Source organism: Notamacropus eugenii, chromosome 1 (genome assembly GCF_028372415.1).
Source record: "Notamacropus eugenii isolate mMacEug1 chromosome 1, mMacEug1.pri_v2, whole genome shotgun sequence".
Classification (NCBI taxonomy): domain Eukaryota; kingdom Metazoa; phylum Chordata; class Mammalia; order Diprotodontia; family Macropodidae; genus Notamacropus; species Notamacropus eugenii.
In genome coordinates, this window is record NC_092872.1 from 296002331 (window position 1) to 296030198 (window position 27868).

Sequence of the window (27868 nt, forward strand, 5' to 3'; positions counted from 1 at the left end):
GCAAGAAGTGTTGCAACTGAGATATCGCAAAAAGAAAGAAAACAAGGAAAAGAAAACCAATGTATCATATTTTTTGGAGGGGGGAAGGCAAGGCAATTGGGGTTAAGTGACTTGCCCAAGGTCACACAGCTAGTAAGTGTCAAGTATCTGAGGCTGGATTTGAACTCAGATCCTCCTGACTCCAGGGCCAGTGCTCTATTCACTGAGCCACTTAGCTGCCCGTACCATATTTTTAATATAAAGAAGAAAACAAGTATGAAAAACGGGACATAGATAAACAAAGCTGTAGTAAAAGACATGTTAAATTTGAAACAAACAAAAAAACCAAGCTGCTCATGATACATAGATTCATAATTTTATAAATATTCTTTTTCTCTTTTTAATGGTAGGTAGATGGCAGAGTGGAGAGTATTGATTGGAGTTGGTGTCCATAAAACCTGGGCTCAAATGCCACCTTAGAGATTTACTAGCTGTGCGACCCTGAGTAAGTCACTTACAGTTTCTCTCAGTCACAATTCTTCCATCCATAAAATGGGGATAAGCATAACACCTTCTTCCCAGGGTTGTTGTTGAAACTGAATGAAATATCAGATGCAAAGCACTTTGCAAACCTTAAGGCACTATTATTATCATGAAAATATTCAAATTCATAATAAAAAGGAAAATTTTTAAAGAGAAAGGAAAAATCAAATTAGCAAAATAAATATGAACAAGGTGAAATTACAACAGGGAAGGAATGGAGGGTAAATATCAGGACCTACTCTATATAGTCAACAAGCTTGAAAACTTAAAAGGAACATTTTTACTTACAAAAATATAATACCCAAATAAACAACGTCAAAAAGAGATTTTAAGTAATCTAATTTTAAAAACAGAAATTGAACTAGCCATAAAAAAATTACCAAAGAAAAAATTTCTTGTGGTCCAGACAGAGAATTCTAGCACACTTTTAAAGAACAACTTTAAATTTGTGAAAAAACTACATAAATTATTCTCAAAAAATGAAAAACAAAACAATCTCAAACTCCCTTGATGAGATAAAAATAAACAAGTCATTTAAAATACATAAAATTGAAAAGTTTTTTTGCAAAAACAAAATTAGTTAAGTTAAAATAGAAATAATCAACTGCAGAAAAATCTTGTTTCAAATAAAAGGTAAATATCCAAAATGTATACACAATTAACAGAAATAAGTAAAATTAAAAGCCACTCCCCAGCAGATAAATGGTTAAAGAACATTAGCAACCCATCAAAAGAAAACTTATAAGCTATTAAAAACCATATGACATTATTTCAAATCATTAATAGTAAGAGAAATTTAAGTCAAAACAACTTTGCATTATAGCCAGCAATATGAAAAAGATGATAAAAGATGGAAAGAGTCAATTTTGGAGATGCTATCGAAAGACAGGCATACAAATGGACTGCTAGTGAAGCTGTGAATTGGTAAAATTTGAAATTATGCATAGCTTTTGGCATATAATATGCATCATGCATTTATTATGCATTATATAGTTAATAAATGCTTATTGACTGACTCATATTAAAGAATGCTCTAAGCTAATGACAATAAAAGTCCTTTAAAAATCTAAAAATGTGTTGGGTACTAATTTCAGGGAAGAGGGCAAACAGAGACCTTGGAAATTTTTCATAAAACTCTGAGAGGAAAAACTCAGGTTGGGATGAGCAAGGCTTACAACTTGTAGGTGGAAGAATATTCCTGGGATCCAAAACCTGAAAGCATGAAATAAAAGTAAATAGGTACAAGAACAAAGGGAATGTCCATTTTCTATCAAGAGACATCTAAGAGGCAGAAAAAAAAAACTAGGTAGAAAAACTACACATTCTTAATATGTATGATCTTTTTCTTGTCCCATGCCATGACAACATATATTAATTTACTGAGTCATATTTTCAAATGTGCTTTAAAATCTTTACCTACATAATGATCTCATTTAAGTCCATTTCACTACTGAATTTAAGACTATGTAATAGTAGTAGGACAAAAGGTTTGATTATTTCTGAAACTTAGTTTGATCTTTTTCCTTAAAAAAAAATGACCAGGAAAAAACTTGGCTTGCAATTATTCTGTTTCAAAGTAAAAGTGTAGGAAGCAGCAAGCACTAAGAATAACTAAGAATCATAAATTTTAGAGCTCCAGGGGACTTTAAAGCTCAATCACAACCACCCCCAACATCCCTCAATTTAAAGTTAAGACCAAAAGAGGTTAAAGGAGACTTGCCAAAAGTGGAAAAACAAGGGACAGAGCCAAGATTCTTACATTCAAGTCCTGATTCCAAACTGAACAATCTTTCTTCTACCAGGGCAGGTAGGGCTTGTTTCAGCTCGAGCTAACGTTCCAGTCCCAGCACTAACAAGTTAATAAAAATAAGAATGCTCTTCTTTTCTCTAGTAAAAGGTTAAACTATTTAGATATGCTTTGACTTGGTAAATGCTGTTATAATTTACACACACTGCTTGAGCTTGTTAATATGGGTCACCACATACCACTGTAAAGCTTGGAGGTTTTTTCTTTTGATGTAATAACCTTTTTTTTTTTTTAATTAGGCTCATTATACAACATTTATTAAGCACTTATTCTGGTTCAGATGTTACATTAAGTACCAGGGATGCAAAGACAAAAATAGAAAAGTTCTACCCTCAAGAAGCTTACATTACCATTAAGAGGAAACAAGAGGTAAGTAAATAAAAATAAACAAGGTAAATACAAAGTAATTTCAGGTGGGAGTGCAAGAAAGTACTAAAAAATAAGAAAAAGGAGTTTGGGGTTTTGGATTTGGTTGTTTGTTTGTTTTTTGTAGGAAGGCACTGGCACTTCACCTGAGCCTTAAGAAGATAGGGATTCTATGAGACAGAAGCAAGGAGATTTCATTCCAGGCCTGGAGGAAGCCTATACAAAGTAATAGACGTAGAGGAAAGAAATATCAGGACCAGGGAGCAAGTTAGCTGGAACACCGAGTTTGTGAAGTAGAACAATATGCAATAAGCCATGAAAAGTACACTAGAGCCAGACTGTGAAGAGTATATGAAATGCCAAAGAAATGCCATATACTAGAAGCAACAGGAAATCACTGGAAGGTTGTGAAAAGATTAGACCTGCGTTTTAGGAGAATCAAACAAAGTGGAGAAAGAAGGGAGAGATCTGAGACTAGAAGGCCATTTAGAAAACTATTCCAATAACCCAGCTTAGAATGACTGAGAATCTGAGTAGAAAGGGGACAAAGATGTTATAGAGGTAGGGTAGAAAAGATATGGCAACTGATTAGGGAGGGGAGCTAAAACAGAATAGGAGATGTCTCTGAAGGTGCAAATCTAGGAGACTAGAATTGTGGTACCTTCAAAAGAAACAGAAGTCAGGAAGATTAATAGGCTAAGGGGGAGAAATGATTTATCTTGGACATGTCGAGTTTGAAATATGATATATACAAATGGAACAACAAAAAGCGAAGTGAGATAAAGCTAGAAAGATATGAGGGCTGGATAGAACAGGAATCATTTGCACAGAAATAAGTGAATCCATCAAAAGTGAAGAGATGATAATAGTTATATAGTGCTTTAATGTTTATAAAGCTCATTATATATACTATCTCATTTGATCCTTACAACAATCTTGTGAGGCAGGTGCTATTTTTATCTCCATTTTATAGATGAGGAAACTGAGGCTGAGAAGGTTCAATTAACTTCCCAAAGCCACAGAGCTAAAGAGAAAGGAATTAGAAAAAGATTCAGGTTGGAGCTTCCAGATCCACCCAGTTAAGCAAAAAGATAAAGATGATCCAACAAAGAAAACAGAAATAGATGAAAAATAAAAGATGGCAGAGAAAGGGAACAAGCTAGGAGGAAGGAAAGGTAAGAGAAGAATAAATGGGTAAGGATTAACTCATAAGTCTCCAACCCAGATGACTGTAAGGATGGTAGTAGCATTCTTAACAAAAATAGGGATATTAGGAAAAGAGTGGTTGAGATGACAAGAGATAGATATCTTAAGCTGGTCTGGCTCAGGTATGATGTCTTTCATGAAATTTTTCCTGATATGACAAAGCAAAAGGTTATCTCTCCCTCCTCAAATTTTCTTAAAGCAGTGTATTTGAATCTCTCTTTTGTCCCATTACACCTAGTACTATATTTACTTATGTACATATCATTTCTATATGAAAGCAGCATGGTATGATGGAAACATCACTGAATTTAGAATCAGGAGCTAAGTTTAAACCTAGCTCTCATACTCTCTGTGATACCTTAACCTCCAGAACTGTACCATGTCTAGCACATAGCTGGAATTCTTGAATTTGTCAGGAAATTGTCTTTTATGATACTAAAGATTTAAGGATAGAATTATCACCTTTTTAGAGCAAAAACCCATTGTAGTTGTTTGGATCAACAACTTCAGGCAAAACAATAAAGTCAACAGACTTGATAAAAATGAAAGAAAAATGTAAGAACACTGGACTAGAAGTAAGGAGACTTAGGTTTCAGTCCCAATTCTACCATGATCTTACTAATGACTAACTTAACTACTCACTCTGGACTTCAGTTTTCCCATCACAGAATGTAAAGTTTGAGCTCGATGATCTCTAATGCCTTTTCTAACTCTAAATCCTAAGGTCTCAAAGTACATTACTTGAAATATCGACTTCTAAATAACTATAGCCTGATGTTCTCTAAAGTACTTTCCTCAAACAACGTGTTACTTAATTGCATGATAACCAGCATATTAGATAAACATACACACACACACACACACACACACACACACACACATATATTTAATACTGGATTCCAGTGGTACAAGAGTAAATAATAAAAACAAATAATAAGATGACAAGGATGTTAGTAGTGGCTCTGTCACTATAGTTTGTGGAAAAATAAATTTCAAAGGAATAAGGAGGCTTAAAAAAGGAAAACAGTCTGGTATATGATTCAAGTTGCTTTCACTAATCTTCCTAACTATTCTCAGGACAGCTATCATCCTTCAAACACCAATAGCTGTTCCAGCAAAATATGACAGTAAAGATCTTCAGTATTTTTGTAATTCTACCAAAAAGACTAGGTAAATAAATCCTTTGTGGACTAAGAGAATCAGAGTGCTCCATGATGGGAGCTTTCTGTTTTACCAGATTTGATGCAATTCATCTATATGTCAAAATGTCAACAGCAGGCAGGTAGGAAGGCAGACCATTTACTGAGTGCTACCATGTGCCAGGAACCATGCTAAGCAATGAGGATACAAATATAAGCAAACAGGTCCCCTGCCTTCATTGAGTTTACATTCTAATGAGGGGATGTAGGTGTAGTCCCTGGCAAGATAAGGTAAAAGTTCACCTATCAGACCTGGGAGACCGAGGTCAGAGTCCCAGGTTCCAGTGGGATGAATACAATGACCAGATGACAGGAAGCACAGTGAAGAGACAGCAGGCAGCAGGACAGAAGCCTCATCTTTAAGGTAAAGCAAAAGCTCACTCAGAAATGAACAAAATAGAATTTTGATTTGTCCATTTCTAACCAATTAACCTCTGCTGGTTTGGCAGTATTTCTAGAGACCCTATCCTTGCCCACCTATAAATATGAACTAAATCTCTTTCACTTTCTCAGACGAAGGAGATGGGCTAAGCATGAGGTTTAATCCAGATTAAGGTAACTGATAAAAACTATAGAATATCAGCAAAGAAACTAAGTGAGAAAATTAATAATTTCAGTAAAGTTATAGGCTACAAAATACCCTTTCCCCTCTCCAAAAAAAAAATTCTACATAGTCATAAAACAAGAACCAGAGTCAACGGAAAGGAACAGTCCCATTCAAATGAAGTACAAAATGCATGATATCTGTGGGAGTCGATATATCAAAATAACTCAATGACTTTATAGTTATACTTACAAAATGTTCCTTAAAGAAATAAAGAACTTAAACAGTGAGAGGGATATATAGTGCTCATGGCTGGGACAAGTCAATATAATAAAAATAACACTACTTAATGTACAGATTTAATCCTACCAAACCATCAAAAGGATACTTTACAGAGCAAGATCTAGGATATCAAGGAAAACAATAAAACAAAGTTAGAAATTAATGGGAAACAGTACTTTTAGACCTTGATCTCTTTTAAAAAGTAATCATTACCAAAATCACTTAGTACTACTTTGAAAAAAAAAAAAGGAAAGTAGATCAGTGAAACAGACTAAATAAGCAGAAATAACTGAATTCTATAACCAAATATTTGATAAACCTGAAAATAAAAATTACCTAGAAAAGAGCTACTGTGAAAACTCTAAGCAGCCTAAAACAAATTAGGTTTAGAACATTTTAAACCACATTCCACAATAAAATCAAAATGAATATGACCTGATTATTAAAGATTATACTATAAAAAATTCTACAAAAGAAGATTACATATACTTCTCATAGTTATACGTGGGGGGTAAATTCTGAATCAAGTTAATCAGACTTAAGTATTTTATCTTTTATAATTGCCCTAAGTCTGATTACAGTAAATTGAAAAACTTCTGCACAAACAAAATTTGTGCAACCAACAAAGGAAACAGTCAAGTGGGGGAAAAAAATCTATTAAATATCTTATAAAGGTCCAATCTCCAAGATACATAGAAAAATGACATGCATAGATACATTGACAACATAGACAACTATGTAAGATCAAAAACTACTAATAAGTAGTAACCTATTAATTTGTGGATACATTACAATATTTGTAATTTTTTACATCCACATACATTATTTACAATTTATATATGTAGGCTTCATCTGTGAAATGTTATATTTTTACTGATGCCCTGCTTTTATCATTACCCAGTGAATCTTTTAGTAAGATGAAAAAGGCAGTTTAGCAAAACTAAACAATAAGTTAGCCATGTCTGACAGTATATGTGATACTCCACACTTACAGCCCCTCACACTTGTACAAAGAAGGGAGGGAGGTGCACTTTTTTATTTTTTAAAATTTCTCATGAAAAATTTTATTATTTTTTTAAAATTCTGAGCTCTAAATTCTCTCTCCTTTCCTCCCCCCTCTTTGAGAAGGCAAGCAATTTGTTATAGATCATAAATGCATAATACAAAACATATTTCCCCATGTTACAAAAGAAAACCAGAAAAACAAAGTAAAAAGTACACTCTGATCTCCATTCAGACTCTGGAAATAGATAGTATTTTTCACAAGTCCTTCAAAATTGTCTTGGATTACTGCATTGCTGAGAAACTGCTAAATCATCCACAGTTAATAATCATACAATATTGCTGTTACTGTGTACAATGGTATCCTGGTTCTACTCACTTCACCTTCCATCAGTTTATATAAACTTTTCAAGGTTTTTCTGAAAGCATCCTGCTTGTCATTTCTTATAGCACAATAGTATTTTATCACAACCATATACCACAACTTGTTCAGTCATTCCCCAACTGATCGACATCCCCTCAATTTCCAATTCTTCACCACCAAAAAATGCTGCTTTCAATATTTTTTGTATACATAGGTCCTGTTTCTTTGATCTATTTAGGATACAGACCTAAGTGGTAATGCAGGGTCAAAGAGTATGCTGCATTTTTTTTAAGGCTTGTCCAGGATCAAGTGCGATGGTTATAATTATACGACATCAGTATAATTGATTTCCTTTGTAATCAAATCAATTTGATTTTATGGACTTAAAAACATCATTCTAAAAAAATGGTCCACAGGTTTCACCAGACTGCAAAAAAAGAGTCCATAAGACAAAAAAGGTTAAGAATTTCTTTCACAGGATTATCCACTCAGATGCATGCTGAAGTAAGGCAGCAAACATTTTTCATTTGATCTTTCTTCTGAAGATGGACAAGCCAAATCCTATTTACAAATCTTTTCCAAAAAAATCTGTATTCCAAAAAGAATGTCATGGGACCTGATGCAATCCACACAGTATCATTTGCAACAGGAGCTCCTGTAAGACTTCACTATCCACAAGGAATCCCTCCTTAATGAGACTCTGTGTTGGATCCCCCTTCATCACAAACTCAAATATTTTCGGTAAACACATAGGAATATGTATCACTGGACGTTCAGTGTCAGAAAGTCACTGAAAAATTATTTTTGTTGTTATATTTTCAAAGGAATTTTAAAAATATGTGCTATGTACTTTTAAGACATTGATTTGGGGGCTAATTTTGCAGCTACCATAAAAAATTGATGATGCGATCATGTTATTTAGTAAAGCTAACTGAAGCAGATACTTGTGAAGTCACTGGAAAGTGGAAAATCTTTAATGTGAAAAGATAATCTTGAGTAAAGGAAAATATATCAATGACTATTAGTCAACAATCATGTCCCCCAAACTAGCAATTTAGATATTTTAGTTAAAATCCTTTTAGTTTAGTGGATTTTAGAGGCTAGTTCAGCTGGATCAACATTAAAATTTTAAAATATTATGTAGTTAATCTACTCCTAACCCAGAAATGAAACATTAAATTTTCTTGTTTAATTCCCCAACAACTTCCTAAGAATTGAATTAGTGAAATACGTTGCTATTAAAAATTCAATTATCACTTCATTATTCTGATACATCAAAGTACTGAAATACCCTAACTAAATTGGTTTCAAGAAAGTACAAGTTTTAAATATGAAGTTAAAGCTGTTATAAGGACTTAGCCACATGAAAACAGGACAGTATCTTACAAAGTATTTTCTAATAGGGTTTAGTTACAATGTATTAACAAAGTTATTGGGAAGTGGGTGTGCCTAAACTGTGGTGATATAAAACATTTCATTAGTGTAACTTAATTTAAAATCCTGCCAGAAAAAAACTTTCATTCCTGTCTTTTAGTTGTTATTATAAAGTATTACCATCATTACTACCAATCTTTCTTCTATAATTAACAGATTCTTCCAAGTCCTGAGCACTGAAAACAAAGTCAAGAAAATGGCCTAGACATGACAAGCAATCCTCTAATTGTAAAAATTATTCTTAAGATACTACACACTACCCAAAGTCTGTGCAATTAGAATGTATAATCTTGGTTCCATAATGGCATCAACAGGAGTACAATTTAAATTTTAATTAAGGGAGGTTTTTTTAAAGGATTTTAAAAAATTAATTTTAACAATTTTAAAAATCATTTTTGGCCTAATGAAAGTAAATGTCTCTTAAAACACTGCTGTTTTTTGTTCCATGGACTCCTATGGCAGTACGGTGATACCTATAGACCTCTTCTCAGAATAATACATGTTAGGTACACTCAAAATTGAAAAAAATGCAAAATTCCAATTTGGAGGTTAGTAAAAATAAAGACAAAATGTTTTCCCACTCAAACTCATGGATGCCCCAAAATCTATCTATTCACCCAGGTGGGAGTCTGTGGATCTGCAGATAAGAATTCATGCCTTACAGGTAACCTAGGCCAACCACCTCATCTTATAGATGAAGAAAGTGAAGCTTAGAAGGACTAAATAACTACCTGTATGATCTGGTAATAACTAGCAGAGTTATGTTTTAAACTCAAATCATCTGAGGTCAAATCCAGTATTCCTTTCTGTTCAACCACAAATTAATGAAGTTTCACTATACATATATACTATGTATGATGACACAAAAACATATTTTCCAACATACCAGAGCTATATACAAAACAGACTACTTCTGCTCATGTAGCTCTTCTCTTTCTGCCATTCCAGCTCCACCTAATTTCTACACAGCCTTCAACTCCATGCTCAAACACCTCCCCACAATGAAGCCTTCCAAGACAGAAGTAATTTCTCCTTTCTCTGAACACCCAAAACACTTTTTTCTCCCTTTCTTAATACATTTTTAAATGTTACAATTAATTATAGTTATTATTAACTGTATGATATTCCCCCCATTCCCATCCTGTTCTATTGCTATCCTGAAGAACAAGTCTGTTATTGCTCAGTCATGCCTGACTCTGTGACCCCCTTTTAGAAATTTCTTGGCAAAGACACTGGAGAAGTGGTTTGCCAGCAGGGTTAAAGGCAAACAGGGTTAAAGAACCTGCCTAGAGTCACATAGCTAGTAAATGTCTGAGGCCAGGATTTGAACTGGGCCTGGAGTCTTCATGACTGTACCACTGTACCACCTAGCTTCCCTAAGCTGGAGAACAAGTACTGTATAAGAATGAATAAGTATATCTTATTCATCATCTGATCACCTATAACATCTACTATAATGCCTTATAAACAGCAGGCATATGCACATGCACACACACAAATCAATCAACAAATAATTGTTTGAGCGCTTAGAGATGAAAGGAACCATAGCCAAAATAAAAAAAAAGATAGTTCAACTCCATGTCATTTTTTTTACATATAAGTAAACTGAGGCTCACAGAGAAATGACTTGTTTCAAATCACCCAAACCCATTGGCTCCAAATTCAGAACACTTAACCCTTAATTTATATGCTTCTCAATATGTATTCTATTCAGAACTTACTGTTCAGTCAATTTGATTAAAAAAAGAAAGAAGAAAACCAAATTGCTAATATCAAAAATGAAAGGGGTGAACTCACCTCCAGTGAGGAGGAAATTAAAACAATAATTAGAAATTACTTTGCCCAACTTTATGCCCATAAATTCAACAATCTAAATGAAATGGATGATTATTTTAAAAAATATAAATTGCCCAGATTAACAGAAGAGGAAGCTGAATACTTAAACAACCCCATCTCAGAAAAAGAAATTGAACAAGCCATCAGTGAACTCCCTAGGAAAAAATGTCCAGGGCCAGATGGATTTTCAAGTGAATTCTATCAAACATTTAATGAACAGTTAATTCCAATACTACATAGACTATTTTTGGAAATTGGAGGAGTCCTCCGAAATTCTTTTTATGATACAAATATGGTTTTGATATCTAAACCAGGAGGAGACAAAACAGAGAAAGAAAATTATAGACCAATTTCTCTAATGAATATAGATGCAAAAATTTTAAATAAGATTTTAGCAAAACGAATACAGCATCTTATCATGAGAATAATACATTATGATCAGGTAGGATTCACATCAGGAATGCAGAGCTGGTTCATTATTAGTAAAACTATTAGCATTATTGACCATTTCAACAACAAAACTAACAGAAACCACATGATTATCTCAATAGATGCAGAAAAAGCTCTTGACAAAATAAAGCATCCATTCCTATTAAAATTGGAAAGCATAGCAATAAAGGGAACTTTCCACAAAATAATAAGCACTATCTACCTAAAAACTTCTGCAAGCATTATATGCAATGGTGATAAGCTAGATGCATTTCCAATAAGATCAGAAGTGAAACAAGGATGTCCATTATCACCACTATTATTCAATATGGTACTAGAAATGTTAGCTATAGCAATTAGACAACATAAAGAAACTGAAGGAATTAGAATAGGCAAAGAAGAAACTAAGTTATAAATTATATTAATAAATATATTAAATAATTAATAAATATATTAAAGTCTCTTTGTAGATGATATGATGATATACTTTGAAAATCCCAGAGATTCAAGTAAAAAACTACTTGAAATAATACACAACTATGGTAAAATTGCAGGTTACAAAATAAACCCACACAAATCTTTTGCATTTCTATATATTAGTAACAAAGCCCAACAGCAAGAGATAGAAAGAGAAATCCCATTTAAAGCTAGGGTAGACACTATAAAATATTTGGGAGTTTACTTGCCAAAACAAACCCAGGGACTATATGAACACAGCTACAAGACACTTTTCACACAAATAAAGTCAGATCTAAGTAAGTGGAAAAACATCAGTTGCTCATGGGTAGGCCAAGCCAATATAACAAAAATGACAATTCTACCTAAATTAATTTACTTATTTAGTGCCATAACAATTAAACTGTCAGATAATTATTTTCCAGAGTTGGAAAAAATAATATCAAAATTCATCTTTAAGAACAAAAGGTCCAAAATATCAAGGAGACTAATGAAAAGAAATGCTAGGGAAGGTGGCCTAGCGCTATCGGATCTCAAATTGTATTATAAAAGCAGCAATTATCAAAGCCACTTGGTACTGGCTAAGAAACAGAAAGGTAGACAAGTGGAATAGGCTAGGTACTCAAGACAAAATACACAATGAATATAAAAATCTACTGTTTGATAAACCCAAGGACCCCAGCTTCTGGGATAAAAACTCACTGTTCGACAAAAATTGCTGGGAAAACTGGATAAAAGTGTGGTGGAAACTAGGCATAGACCAATGCCTGACACTGTACGCAAGAATAAAATCCAAATGGTACACGATCTAGGTATAAAGATTGATACTATGGACAAATTGGTGGAGCAAGGAATAGTGTATTCATCAGATTTATGGAGAAGGGAAGAATTTTTGACTAAAGAAGAGATAGAAAGCATTATGAATTGCAAGCTGGATAATTTTGATTACATTAAACTGAAAAGTTTTTGCACAACCAAACCTAATGCAACCAAAATTCAGAAGGATGTAGAAAACTGGGAAAGAATTTTTACAACTAATATTGGTGATAAAGTCCTCATTTCTAGAATAAATAGAGAACTGAGTCAAATTTACAAAAATACAAGTCATTCCCCAATTAATAAATGGGCAAAGGATATAAACAGGCAATTTTCAGAGGAAGAAATTAAAGATATCTATAGTCATATGAAAAAATGCTCTAAATCACTTTTGATTAGAGAGATGCAAATCAAAACAACTCTGAGGTACCACATCACACCTATCAGATTGGCAAACATGACGGAACAGGAAGATGACAAATGCTGAAGAGGATGTGGAAGAGTTGGAACACTAATACACTGCTGGTGGAGCTGTGAGCTGATCCAACCATTCTGGAAAGCAATTTGGAACTATGCCCAAAGGGCTACAAAAATGTGCATATCCTTTGGCCCAGCAATAGCTCTTCTACAACTGTATCCCCAAGAGACCATAAAAATGGGAAAGGGTCCCACATGCACAAAAATATTTATAGAAGCTCTTTTTGTAGTGGCCAAAAACTGGAAATCAAGGGGATGCTCATCAATTGAGGAATGGCTGAATAAATTATGGTATATGAATGTAATGCAATACTATTGTGCTATAAGAAAAGATGACCAGGAAGACTTCAGAGAGGCCTGGAAAGACTTATATGATCTGATGCTGAGTGAAAGGAGCAGAACCAGGAGAACTCTGTGCACAGCAACGACCACAGTATGCAAGAGTTTTTTTTCTGGTAGACTGGAACTTCATTGCAATGCAAAGACTTAAAAATTTCCAATGGTCTTCTAAGGCAAAATGCCTTCCACATCCAGAGAAAGAACTATGGAATTCAATCACAGAATATAGCAGATCATTTGTATTAATGTGTGTATGTGTGTATGTGTATGTGTGTGTGTGTGTGTGTGTGTGTGTGTGTGTATTGCATTTTGGTCTGTTATATGATTTTTCCCACTCATTTAATTCTTCAACACAGAATGACTATAGTGAAAATATATTTAATAGGAATATATGTGTAGAACCTATACAATATGGTATGCCGATTTGGGAAGAGAGGGTGGAGAGAGGGAAAAATAATAATCTAAGTTATATGATAGTGATTGTAGAACACTGAAAATAAATAAAATTTATTAATTTAAAAAAAGAACTTACTGTTCAGAACTACTGGTGATTAATTACAATTTCAATTGTCTCTTATTCTTTGTATAATCCTGGCCACTTTCAAGATCAATCAACGTTCAATTCAAAAGGCACTTTGGGGTGGGGGGGGAGGGTTGAAATCTGACTGGTAATTATATTGGTATACAGAACTCTTTAGGAGGAAAATCTCACTAACAGAACAGATCAATATCTGCTCTGCCACTTAAAGAATTCCCAGTGCTGCAGCACTGAGATTAAATGACTTTGCCCCACGGTCACACGGTATGACAACCTCTATCTACTATATCCTGCTACTTCTCTCAATAAACATTTAATAAGCATTTACTATATACAAGACACTATAGTAGAAGCTATTTTGGTGCTAGACATGAACTGGAAACCAAGGGGGTGCCCATCAGGTGGGAAATGGCTGGAAAAACAATGGCATATGAATGCAAAAGACTACTAGTGTCAGCATAAGAATTAAACATGATAATCTTTGTAAAACACTCAGCACAGTGCCTAACACATAATAGTGCTTAAAATTATTTCCTTCCTCCCTAAGAAAGAATGAAGGGGACAGTTAGAGAAACATGGAAAAAATTGTATGAACAGAGTAACATGCACAGATCCAGAAAACAATACACTCACAGAATACTGTAAAAACAAATAATTTTTAAAAGACTTAAGAACTCTGATCAATACAATAATAAATCATGATTCCAGAAGATCAATGAAGAAGACTGCTGCCCACCTCCTGACAGAGGCAGTTAGGTGGGTAGGGGCTAGAGCACTGGCCCTAAAGTGAAGAAAGTCTGAGTTCAAATCCAACCTTGGACATTTACTAGCTGTGTGATCCCCAACCTCTGCCTGTTTGTCTCAGTTTCTTCATCTGTAATAAGGGGAAAATAACAGCACTTACCTCCCAGAATTGCTATGAAGATCAAATGAAGTCATCATAAAGCATTTAAGACACTGCCTGGCACAAGTGCTATATAAATATTAGTTATTATACACTAAATATTCAGAATGAAAGATATATTTTTGGGCATGGCCAATGTCCAACCTTGTTTTGCATGCCTATGAATATTTGTCAAAGGAGTTTTGTTTTCCTCTCCCACTCTCCCAAGAGAGAAAATAAATAACTGAAAAATTGAAAAAGATTTTAATTTAATACCAATAAAGAAAACTACTGCCTACTTCCTGATAAGAGACAACTAACTAGGTGGCACAGTGGATACAGTGCTAAGCTTGGAGTAAGAAGGACTCACTTCCCTGAGCTCAAATCTGGCCTCAGATATTTACTAGCTGGGTGACCCTGGGCAGGTCCCTTCACCCTATTTGCCTCAGTTTCCTCATCAGGAAAATGAGCTGGAGAGAAAATGGCAAACCACTCCAGTATCTTTGCCAAGAAAACCCCAAATGGGGACAGAAGAGTAGGACATGACTGAAATGACTAGACAATAAAGTGGTAGGTAGTTGGTCTTCCCTCAATGGTCTGCCTAAAAAGGTAGAAGGTCTTCAAGCAAAGACTGAAGACTTACCTAATATGTTATAGAGGAAATTTTTACTACTTTCCAACTCCAATAACTTATGATTCTGAACATAAGTGACTGGCACGTAATGGGAAAAATAAAAGTATGCCAATGGCTATAATAAAAGGCAGAATGTACATAAGAGGTATACAAAGTGCTATGGAAGTTGATATGGAAATGCTTCTTGATTTTCAATAAATGAGAAAACATAATTAAATTTCACTGAAAAATATCTCAAACTAAACAACTTTTATGTTCACCTCATTTTTCAAAATAGCCACAAAACCTTTTACTACAAAGCAAAAACTTTACGTAATTTAAGTAAATTCCCTAATTCTTCCTGTTCTGAATAAGACTCTTTATTGAAAAGCTATTCTACTAACAGCTGAATAATTACATAATTTTTACACATTCTAACATTAAAAAATTGTCCAATCTATACTATATGACCCATGTGGTAAAACTTTTCCGTTTCAGACTCAGTATAACCAAAACATATCTTCTTCACCCAAATCTGATCTTTCTCTTACCGCTTTGGTTAATGGCACCAGTCACTTAAGCTCTCTGAACCTAGTTTCCACATCTCCTTCCCTCCAAGGGAAGAGGGAAGAGGGAATTAAAAAAAAAAAAGGAAAGGGGGGAGGGTAATTGATCTAAAACAATGGATTATAGATTGAGAGCTAGAAGGGACCTTGGAAGTCACAGTGACAAACTCTCTCATTGCACTGAAAATAAACTCTAAGACCACTTAGGGCTCTAAAATTACATTATCTTCCCAGGCACCCAGCCTCAAAACCTCACATTCATCTCTAATTCCCCCTTTTCTCCCACTCTTTCCAACATCCCCAAAATCCAATTATTTATCCATTAAGCCCTAGTCACCCTACCTCTTCGTTATCTTTGTAGATTGTCCTTTTTCCATTCCCACTCCAACCACGAATTCAGACTCTCATTATGTAATGTTTGACCTACTTTTTTTTGTCTCAGCGTACCCCCATCCTCACCCCTTTAAAATATGCCATATTACTATAACTTTCCTTTGAAGGTTACAAAAATATTACTTCCCTGATAGGAACATTGAGGGCTAACTACTGCCTACCAAACAGCAATCACCACTCTCCAAATAATAAATGGTCAAAAAATATGAAAAAGAAGTTTTCAAAGGATGAAATCTAAGCTATCAATGACCACATATGTGAAAAATCCTCCAAATCACCAATAATTAGAAAAATGGAAATTAAAGCAAATCTAAGGTTGCTCTCACATATCACTCACATACATCAGATTGGCAAAGCTGACAAAATAAGGTTGAGGGATTTTGGTAAAACATGCACATTGATACACTACTAGTGAAGATATTAATTGGTCCAACATTCCTGTGTTCAGGGGGGACTAGTACCACTGGCATGAGCGCTTGCTACACCCTTTTCAGAGCTGCTCATCCACCTTTGGTGTCCACATGTCACCCAACTCTCACCTGTGACTCCAAGAAACTGCAGTGGTCATACCCTAGTAAAACCCTCTAGGCAAATAGGCTAAACCGGGTTCAAGGTAACCAACAGGTCTCAAACTCATTGGTGAGTCAGAAAATGTCTCCCCGAACATGTGAAGACTCCCCCATTTCACCTACCCTGGAAGGATGGATGAAAACAATTTATCCCAATGGCCATGAAGGCAGTTGAAGCAGACACTGTGGAATGCTTAGAGCTTGGTCAGACATTGAAGGCACAACATCATTCATTGCATCCTGGCCCATCACCACTCATCTTGACTTTTGTCTCACTACCAAGCTTCAACAACACTGGAAAAAGAGTGAGGCTGACTACTTTGTGCAGCTCTGCCTCACTTAAATCCAATTCTGAGAAAGTCAAGATACCACCTGGCAATATCTGGTCCTCTTCAAAAACAAAGGATAGAACGACAACAAAGCTATTTAGAACTATGCCCCAAAGTCACTAAACTGTACATATCCTTTGACCTAGCCATCTCACTAGTTCTGCCTATACTGAAAAGAGATCAAAGAAAAAGGGAAAGGCCGTATCTGTATAAAAAACATTTATCTTTCTGGAGTGAGCAAAAAACCCTAAAAATTAAGGGGAATAGCAAATTATGTTATATAAATGTAATGAAACAGTATTTTACAGTAAGAATATTATTTATAACTAGTATTTATGTAGTGCTTCAAGGTTTGCAAAGTACTTTAGTTATCTCATTTGATGCTCACATACAAGGAAACTTAAAGCTAAGAAAGATTAAGAAACTTACCCAAAGTCACAAAGCAAATAAATGTCTGAAGCAATATTTGAACTCAATTCTTCTTGACTCCAAGTACAAAGGGATAGTTTCAGAGAAATCTGAAAAGATTTGTATGAACTGATGCAGAATAAAATGAATAAAAGAAGGAGAATCATTTATACCAGAGGTTCTCAAACTTATCTGGCCTACTGGCCACTTAAAAAAAAATACTCTGTGCTCCCCTGAAAATCTATTTTCTTTAACCCTCTAACTTTTTTTAAATTTGCATCATTTCAAAAAACACAAATGTTTTAAATGATGCATTTTAATTTAATAATTTATCATAAATATGGTTTTTTCCTGCACTGAAATTTTGATGACTCAATGTGGCATCACATCACCATATAGTATCATACCATAAACAAGTTATTCCATGCACATATTCCTGCGGATGCATGCTGGACTTCCCACAATGCATGACATGCTTGTCTACCAACACTTGCTTGTTAAGACCTGTCAGTGGACTTCATCACTATCAGTTATAACTTACATTTTGTGTGTTTATTTGCAAAATAATGTAATCACAACTTTGATACACAACAGATGAAACACTTACAAATGGTTTTTCAAAACTGTCTTCTCTTCTTTCCTTATGCTTTCACTGCCCCCTTATTTTTATTCAGGTCAACGTTGGGTAAGCAGACAATTTTTTTTTTTTTTAGGGCATCTTTTCCAGCCTCCTTCCTCACACCAGAAGGTGAGCAGTACAATCCTTAAAAGGCAGCTCAGATACTCAGGGGGCTGCCAAGTCCCACTGCACTTCCAGTAAGAAACGACCCTATGGCCTGGACTGCCTGTGTACTGGGTTATGACTACAGCTCCCACTGTATCCACACTTGCTGCTTCATCACTTGCCTATCACCACAAGACTTTGAGGTATAACAGTGAAATGGTATGGGTGATGTCTTTTGATTTGTGCATAAATTGGATTTAAGCGAGGCAGAGTTGCACAAAGTTGTAAGCCTCACTTTCTACTCCAGAGTCATCATAGTCCAGTGGCAGGACGAGTCAAGATAGCTGGCAATGGTTCAAGATGCACTGGATGACCTTGGTGTCTTCAGTGTCTGACCAAGCTCAAAGGGAATCCCACTTTGCAGTCAAAACACAAAAAAAATGTACAAAACGTACAAAAACATCGGTAAAGTTGATTCCACTCACCATCGGCACATGGAACATGTACACACTTACAGACAACACAAAATCCAGCAGACCTGAAAGATGAACTGCTGTTGTTGCAAGAGAACTCAACAGACTTCACATCCAAATAGCAGCACTGAGTACAACAAGGCTGGCAAATGAAGGCCAGCTTACTGAAGCTGAAGCTGGATAGACATTTTTCTGGAGTGGTTGCAGTGAAGGAGAGCACCGTGAAGCTGGTGTAGGTTTTGCAATCAAAACTAATTTGGTCATCAAGTTGGTATGCCTGCCAAAAGGAGGGAACTACAGGCTCATGACAATGTGATTGCCACTCACAGGAAAATGCCATGCCACCATCATCAGTGCCTATGCTCCCACCATGAGGAACCCTGAGGAGGGCAAAGAAAAACTTTCTGAAGACCTAGAGACTCTTATCATCAATGTACCAAAAGAGGACAAGCTTATAATTCTGGGTGACTTTAATGCTAGAGTAGGCTCAAACTACTAGACTTGGCAGGGAGTCCTAGGGAGGAATGGAGTTGGAAACAGCAACAGCAATGGTCATTTACTGTTGAAGACTTGTGCACTGCATGACCTTCTCATCACCAACACTGTTTTCTGTTTACCTAAACGCAATAAAACTTCATGGATGCACCCTTGCAGCAAACACTGGCATCTAATTGACTGTGTGATTGTAAGGAGAAGAGACAGACAAGATGTGAGAGTGACAAAGGCAATGTGTGATGCAGAGTGCTGGACTGATCATAGACTTATCCTTTCCAGACTAAATATTCACATTCATCAAAAGTGTCGCCCCCCGAGGCAAAATGACTTCCAGAAGAATTAATGTCAACAAATTAGAGCTCTTCTCTGAGTGTGAACAGCATGTTGCTAACTTGGAGGGAAAGTTGAGCCAACACACAGTTGGCAACAGTGGAGCAGAAAAGGAGTGGGCAGCTTTCAGAGATTTGGTGTACAGCACTGCATTTGCTCATCTGCTTCAGAACACTTGCAAACGCCAAGACTGGTTTGATGAAAATGATGAGGAAATTCAGAAGCTGCTAAACAAAAAACGAGAACTCCAAAGGATTTACCAGCAGGATAGTTCCTCCACCTCCAAGAAGGCAGCATTTAATTCCATCAAAAGTAAAGTACAAGCAAAACTTAGAGAGATGCAGGATTCCTGACTCAATAAGAAAGCAGAGGAAATTCAGTTTTATGCTGATAGTAACAATGCAAAGTGCTTTTATGATTTCCTGAAAGCTATTTATGGACCAAAAACCTATCATGCATCACAACTACTCAGTGCTGATGGAGCCACATTGATTAGTGATAAGGACATGATCCTAGAGAGATGGGCTGAACACTTCCATAGTGTTCTCAACAGACCATCATCAATCAATGCTGAGGCCACTGACCATTTACCTCAAGTTGAAGTTAATCCCTCCTTAGCTGAACTTCCAACTGAAGAAGAGGTTCTGAGGGCCATTAGGCTCCTTTCATGTGGCCAAGTACCTGGTGCTGATTCTATTTCAGCGGAGATTTACAAGGTAGGGAACCACTGCTCATACAAAAGTTGACTGAAATTTTCCAGGTTATATGACAAGAGGAGGTTATCCCCCAGGAGTTCAAGGATGCCTCCACTGTCCATTTCTATAAAAGTAAAGGGAAAAGATTGTCCTGTGACAATCACAAGGTGGTCTCTCTCTTAGTCACTGCTGGCAAAATTCTTGATAGAGTCCTTCTTAATAGGCTGATCCTTCACCTGGAAGATGATCATATGCCTGAGAGCCAGTGTGACTTCAGAAAGAGTCAAGGAACAGTCAATAACAGTATTTACTGTATATGTTTGTTGCCCAACAACTCCTGGAAAAATGCCAGAAGCAAAACAGAGGTCTGTACACAACATTTGCAGATCTGACCAAGGCCTCTGTCACTGTTAGTTGTGAGGGCCTATGGAAAATTATGTCAAAATTTGGTTATCTAGAGAAGTTCATCAATTTCATGATGGCATGTTTGCCCAGGTCTGGATGGTGGACAATGCTCTCATGCCTTCCCAGTCACCAGTGAAGTGAAACAGGACTGTGTGCTTGCTCCTATGCTTTTTAGTATGATATTTTCAGTCATGTTGTCAAATGTTTTCAATGAGGATGAACATGGCATGAAAGTCAACTACTGTACTGATGGTAAGTTCTTCAATTCGAAAAGGCTACAAGCCAAAACCAAAGCAGAGGGAGTGTAGGTGCATGATTTTCTGTTTGCAGCCTCTGAAACTGAGATGCAACCAAGAATGGATCAAATCTCTGCTTCCTATGCTAATTTTGGCCTAATAATTAACACCAAGAAAACACAGGTGTTTCACCACCACACCATCCATATGTGGAACCACTGGTTACAACAAATGGAGAAGTTTTGAATGCCGTGGATAAGTTCACTTTCCTTGGTAGTGTACTTTCCAGGGATATACACATTAATAATGAGGTTGACGCACGCATTGCTAGAGCTAGCTCAGTATTTGGGAGGCTCTGAAGAAAAGTTTGGGAGAGAAGAGGTATTAGACTGACTACCAAACTGAAAGTCTACAGAAACATTATGCTGACCTCACTGCTATATGCTTGTGAAACATGGACAGTCTACCAGCACCATGCCAGGAAACTGAATCACTTCCATTTGAACTGTCTTAGGAAGATTCTGAGGATCACCTGACAGGATAACGTACCAGACACTTAAGTCTTTGCTCAAGCTGAACTGCCAAGCATTCAAACTATGCTTCAGAGAGCACAACCCTGATGGGCTGGCCATTTTGCTTGAATGCAAATTATACACTTGCCAACAAGACTATTTCATGGAGAACTCACATGGGGCAGGTTATAACATGGTGGTCAGAAAAAGGGATACAAGGACACTCTCAAGGTCTCTCTCAAGAACTTCGGGTTTGATTGTGCAACATGGGAGATACTGGCACAGGACTGCTCAGCACGCTGTGCTCACATCAGAAAAGGTGCTGTGCTCTATGAGCAAAGCAGAATTGAGACTGCACAAAAGAAACGTAGGATGCACAAATTTGGAGAAACCACCCCAAAAGTTCACATGGACTATCTGTGCCCAATGTGTGGTAAAGTATTCTGAGCTCATATGGGTCTGATCAGCCAGTCTGACACACTGAAAGTTCACTTTATCATGGTGATGTCATTTTGGTTCTCTTGGAGAACAAAGGACAACAACCATTTTTATTCAATGTCCCCCAATTGCATCTAAGGCTACTACAGCACCCCCCTCAGCGTTTCAGTGCCCCCCAGAGGGCAGTATCACTTTGGGAACCTATGATTTATACCATAACAATACCATTAAGACAAACAACTTTGACAGACTTAAACCTCATCAGTGAAATAACAAGGATTTCCGATAGTGAAACACGCTATCTACCTCCTGACAGAAAAGTAATGGACACAAGATGCAGAATAAAATATTTCTGGACATGGCCAAAGTAGGAATTAGTTTTACTCAACTACGTATATTTGTCACAATGGTTGTTTTTCTTCCCTTTCTATTAACCAATGGTTGCCACGTAGGAGAGAGAGAAAATAAATGTGCTGTTTGAAAATTTTTTAAATAAAAATAATTTAAATATAGATGAAACTCCTTAGTCTTGCATTTAGACTCTCTACAATATACCTTTCTAGTCATATGTCCAGCATACTTTTCCTGTACTTTTCTCAATTCAAGTACGCCTTTTCACTATGCTTTCCTACCTTCCTGTCTTTGTTTAATTATTCCCATTTCCTGGATTTCATATCCCCTTAATTTTTCCTGAATTCAATTTTCAGAATGCTCTGAAAACATACAATGGATTTGTACCACAGATTTAATTATCAACTCTATGTAGAAAACTTATCAGATCTATATATCCAGTCCTATTCTCTCCCCTGGGGTCTGGTATTGCAGTACTACTTATAGGAAATTTCAAAATAGATGTCCTGTAGGCCTCTCAAACTCACTATGTCTAAATCAGAACTCATCATCTTCTTCTCTCCCCTGAAATCCACCCACTACTGAAATTTCCTCTTTCTGCTAAGAGTACCATTATCCTTCCAGCTACTCACATTAACAACCTGGATATAATCTTCAACTCCTCATTTTTACCCATCTCATTTAACCAATCAGTTACCAAATCTTGATTGTTCCTACATCTCTCACATATGTCCTCTTCTTTACTGTACTTACAGTCTCTACCCTAGCTCAGACCCTGAAGACTTCTCACCTGGATTATCACAACAGCCTCTTGCTTGGTCTCCCTGTTTCAATTCACTTCTACTCCAAGGTATTTTCTTCACAGTTAACCAAATAAGTCTCCCTAAAGCGTAGATCAGTCCAATTCACCCTCCTACTCAATAAACCATATATTATATTCCTTCAAAACTAACTTACCTTTCCAACTTTATTACACTCCTTCACACACTATAATCCAGTCAAACTAGCCATCTTCTCACTTTTGCCTCTCATAATCCCTACTTTCCTTCAAAAGTCACCTAAACCACCACTTTCTACATATAGTCTCAATGCCCACAGTTTCTAATGCTTTCCTCAAATATATTACCTTGTAATTTGTATGAATTGATGCTGAGTGAAGTGAGCAGAACCAGAACACTATACACTGTATAGTGTATACACTGTACAACACTGTACAATGACTGACTTTCTTAGACTTAGCTCTTCTAAGCAATGCAATAATCTAAGACAACTCCAAAAGACTCATGATAGAAAATGCTATCCATATCCAGAGAAAGAACTATGGAGTCTGAATGCTGACTGAACCATAATATTTTCTATTTTTTGTTTTTTCTTCTTCATGGTTTTTTCCTTTTGTTCTGATTCTTCTTTCACAACATGACTAATGTGGAAGAATGTTTAATATAATTGTACATGTATAGTCTATATAAGATTGCATCCCATCCTGGGGAAGGGGAAGGAGGGAGGGGGGAAACATTCAAACTCAAAATCTTATAAAAGTAAATATTGAAAACTAAAAATAAATTAATTTTTAAAATATTACTTTGAGGTTATTTTATATCAACTTACACATTTCCCCAGGCTAGACCATAAAGTCCTCAAAAGTAGTGACTAACTTCACTTTTGTGTTGATATTCCCAGTGCCTCTCTTGATTTAAATCCTACATTATCCTTCATATTCAAATCAACCAGTCAACATTTATACAGCACCTACTCTGTGCTAGGCACTATGCTATGTGCTGAGGATACAAAAAGAGAAAAAATGTATAGTCTCTGGCCCTCAAGTAGCTCACAATCTAACACAGGGCCTTACGATCTAAAGAAGGAGCTCCAGCTTTACATGTTTTCCTTGAATCTCAGTCAGAAGTACTTCCCTCACTTCTGAACTCTCAGAGCACGTTATTTTACCTCCTTTGCTCAAGTATGTTCTAGTTTGTATTACTGTTATTTTTCTTATCTCCTCCACTGATTTTAAGTTGGTTTAAAGTCAAGGATTATTTACTCTGTATACATCTTCTCTGAAAAAAAAAAATCGTTTGCCTGTTTCCCCCTTTAGGATGTAAGTTCCTTGAGAACGGGAACTGTCTTTGCCTTTCTTGTGTATCCCCAGCTCTTAGCATAGAGCTTGGCACATAGTAGGAATTCAAGTAATGCTTGTTAACTGACTGCTATTCATCTTTGTATCCTGCCCTTCAACACACAGCACAGTGCCTTGACTGCATCCTGGCTAATTTCTAACATTTTCACAGAATTCTGTAGAATAAACTCCAAAAGTTATGCCCTTAATTTCAACTTCAGTAGAGACAATTCTCACTTTACAAAAATCCGCTCATGCAAATTCAGCACTTATGTTTACTCTACACTACTGTGCACTTTCTTTCTACTCCTTCCCCTCTCTTGCACCTGCCCCTTTGCTTATTGATCCACAGCCTCCCAATCCCCAATAAAAAAAATACTCCAAATGAAAGCAGAAGAGAGACCTTCATTGCTGTTGCTGCCTCAGGATGGGGGGCTTAAGGCCTCCTGAACCAAGAGAAGAGACCTTTGCTCCACTCTGCACACTTGCTTATTGTGTCTCTGTCTTCACTCAAGTACCAAATGTCTGTCCCCACCAGCCCTGACATGTCCCCAGTCCTCTTCTGTATGTACTTACGTCTAGCACCCATTTGTCGCAACCCCCCCATCTTCAACTGGGTTCTGGCCTTGCCAGCCCCCTCCCTCCACAGGCAGGAAGTCCCTTTCCTTCCTGACTCCCTCCCCCATGGCATAAGCAAATTGGCATTAAGTAAAAATATATAAAAATCACTGATGTAGGTCTGAAGATCAGTTCACTTACATAAAGCAAGAATTGTTGGTGACCAGCCCACTTATGTAAAGTAAGAACTGTCTGTATTCTCCTTCTCCCTCCCTTTTCTAATCTCATTTAACAGAGTTTGTTAATTAGGCCAATCGACTTGACCTCAGTAATCAGTGCCTGGAAGCAGTTAATGTCCCAGGAAGACATTCCCTAATCTATATATGCGACTCAAAAGCTGTTTTCAACTTAGGATTTTTCTGGATATATCAGAAAAAGCTCAAAAATTCCTGTGCTAATCCTAAACTGAACTGTTCATGCCCCATTAGAAATATTTATAAGATAACTATTCGAAAGACAGCAAATGTGGCTCTTTGCCAAACAAATTTTTTTCTTTTCCCTAATTACTGAATGTTAAGTCTGGACATTGGAGAATACACAAACACCAATAAAGTATCAGTGGGATTCAAATAAAAAGTGGTTAAAATTATGAAAGTGTAGATATAAGAAATCTGCAATGCAAAAGAGCAAACAAAAAAAGTCCTTGAGAAATAATTTTAATACTAGTTATAACAATAAAAATTAGGCTTTTCACCTCAAAATTCCACCCAATAGTTATGAAATACAAAAGAAGTTTCAACAAAGTAAAAACCTTATGGAGAATCTCATATTTTACCTGAAACTTATTTAAAGAAATTTATCACTTTTCTTTCAACAAAAGAACTGAACTCTCAGAAAAAACCATAACATATAACCAAAAAAGATAGCAAAATATCCACTTAATCCCTTCCTAGAGTCAGTAATCTAACAGGCTGTCGATTCATCTTTTACCATTTCTTTAGCTCCACAAAGAAATACTAACTTGGAGAAAATAAAGTTTCAGGAAAACACACCTCAAGAACAAAGTGAACATTTCACATTTTACTTTCCTTTCCTCCCTTCCACTTACTAAGCTACAATTACTTTTAAAGTATCATCTCTTTCACCATACCCTAATGCCCCACCCTAACCCAGGGTATCAAAAAATCACCTAAAGCTATCAATGATAATACAGCTAAAAATACAAGAACTTTAGGGAGTTAATCAAAGATAAATTCTGCAACAGGCAGTACTTTCCTCTTCCAGTAGGTTAAAAGGCCTTGCAACAACCCAAACAAATCTCCTTAAACACCATTCAAATGATCCTCAGGCTAGGCATGTAAACACAAGAACCAGGAGGAGGCGTGAGAAAGGGTGTGATTTTTAAAGACCTATAAAGGAAAAATGCCAGATTTCAATCTACTACCTTTCAAATGAGTAAGTATACTGCACATGGGTCCAAAGGTTCCCCAAATACATTTTAAACACCAGTGCATGCTCTCCCCCGTACCGAGGACTGGTTAACGGGGGGAGGGGAAGTGGCAAAGTAAACTTCACTCGGAGGGGCTTCAGACCAGAAGGCACCCCTCTGGCAGGCCAAAGTCCCCGAGAGGAAATGCCGAATCTCGGCCCGGCTGGGGGAGGGGTACAATCACGTACGGAAGATGCTGAGAACCGGGCCCCCTCGTTCGGATTCGCCTCGGTGGGGTGCAAAGAGTGTGGAGGCCCAGCTCCGCGGAGAGCGTGCCTGCTGGCACAGACGGGGGGGCACCTCGCTCTAAATCCTCCTCCAGGTCACCCAATTCAATAGGCAGACTGGGACAGAGGAGCCTGAAGAACCTCCGGGGAGCGGCGGGGAAACGTGGGAGAGCCTCCAGGAGAAGGGGCAGGAGGGGGGTCCGTGCTCCCCCTAAGCGGGGAAAAGGAGCGGGCGGAGGCGGGGGGTCTCCCCAAGGGAGAAGCGGCTGCTGCGACTGGGGTGCCCTACAGGAGGAGAAGGGGCGTCAAAGGCACAAGCAGAGGCGGGGGTCTCCCGAAGAGCGGAGAAGGCGCATCGATGGGGATGCCACCCTAAATGCACAGGGGCAGCACCGGGCTCCTGAAGGGAAGGAGAGGCGGAGATGGCGGGGTGGGGGCCGCCCAGGCGGAGCAGCAGCCATGGCGGGGGTCCCCCACGCCGGGCTTCCCCGGGCACCGTGGCACGCGCACACGCGCACTCACACTCACCATGTAGAGGGTGAAGGGCAGGCCGAGCAGGAACAGCCACAGGTAGAGGTGCAGCGCGTTCACGAAGGTGCCTTGGTGCGGGTCGTAGTACCAGCCGCCGCTGAGCGCGGCCCACACCCCCTGCCGGAGGATTTGCAGCGTCTGCGACCCCATCCCCGCCCGCCCGCCCGCGCCCCGAGCCCGCGCCCGCCGCGGCCCCCGCCTATCCCCCTTCGGAGCGCGGGGAGAGGGGACCGGCGCCGCCGCTGCTGAGGCTGCTACTAGTGCCGGAGGAGGAGGAAGAGGAGGAGGAGGAGGAGCCCGGCCTGCGGAGGGCCGCCGCCGCCGCCATCTTGTCCGCTAACACCCCGAGCGGGGCCGCCGCCGCCGGCCGGCCGCCGGCGCCCCCCGAGCCCCGCCCCTTCCCCGGCCCGGGCCCCGCCGCCGCGACCGCTACCCGAGCCCCTCGCCGGTCGCCCTCCCGCTCGCTCGCTCGCTCTCTAACGGAGTGAGAGGGAGGCCCAGCCCGACAGAGCCGCACCCCCTCCGGCTCCGCCCCCTCCTGCTACCAGCCCCCTCCCCCTCCAGCCCCCTCCCCTCCGCGCAGGCGCTCTCTGCCGCCCTCTCTCGCCCTCGCGGAGAAGTGCTGGGTGTAGGGAGCGGGGACCCGCTAGGGCTGCTCACAGCTGTTGGGGCGTGGGGTTAAGGAGCTTTAAAAGTCACATTTAAAGTGCCAACTCCAGGGCCTTCGTTCAAGCATCCAAGAAAACAGAGAAGGCAGCTGGCCTTCCCTTTGCCGTCCCCTCTGCGCACAACGCGCACACGTGCACCGGTCTCCACAAAAAGTGAAAGTAGCAACGGTGACGGACTGATGTCCGTTATAGGCCTGAAGGAACTCAGCGTGCCTCGGACAGGGTGGTCCAGCCTTCCCTGC

The 27868-nt window shown here is 38.1% G+C and overlaps 1 protein-coding gene across 5 annotated transcripts in view; it reads right to left on the reverse strand.

Moving 5' to 3' along the window:
• PCNX1 (pecanex 1) overlaps positions 1 to 27123 on the reverse strand; it is a 242677-nt gene extending 215554 nt beyond the window's left edge. For all 5 annotated transcript variants that reach the window (XM_072629242.1, XM_072629241.1, XM_072629239.1 and 2 more), the window contains exon 1: positions 26956 to 27123. In XM_072629242.1, the coding sequence (XP_072485343.1) occupies positions 26956 to 27108 (153 nt within the window). In that variant the 5' untranslated portion in view covers positions 27109 to 27123. The remainder of the gene's footprint in view (positions 1 to 26955) is intronic.
• Between the last annotated feature and the right edge of the window lie 745 nt (positions 27124 to 27868).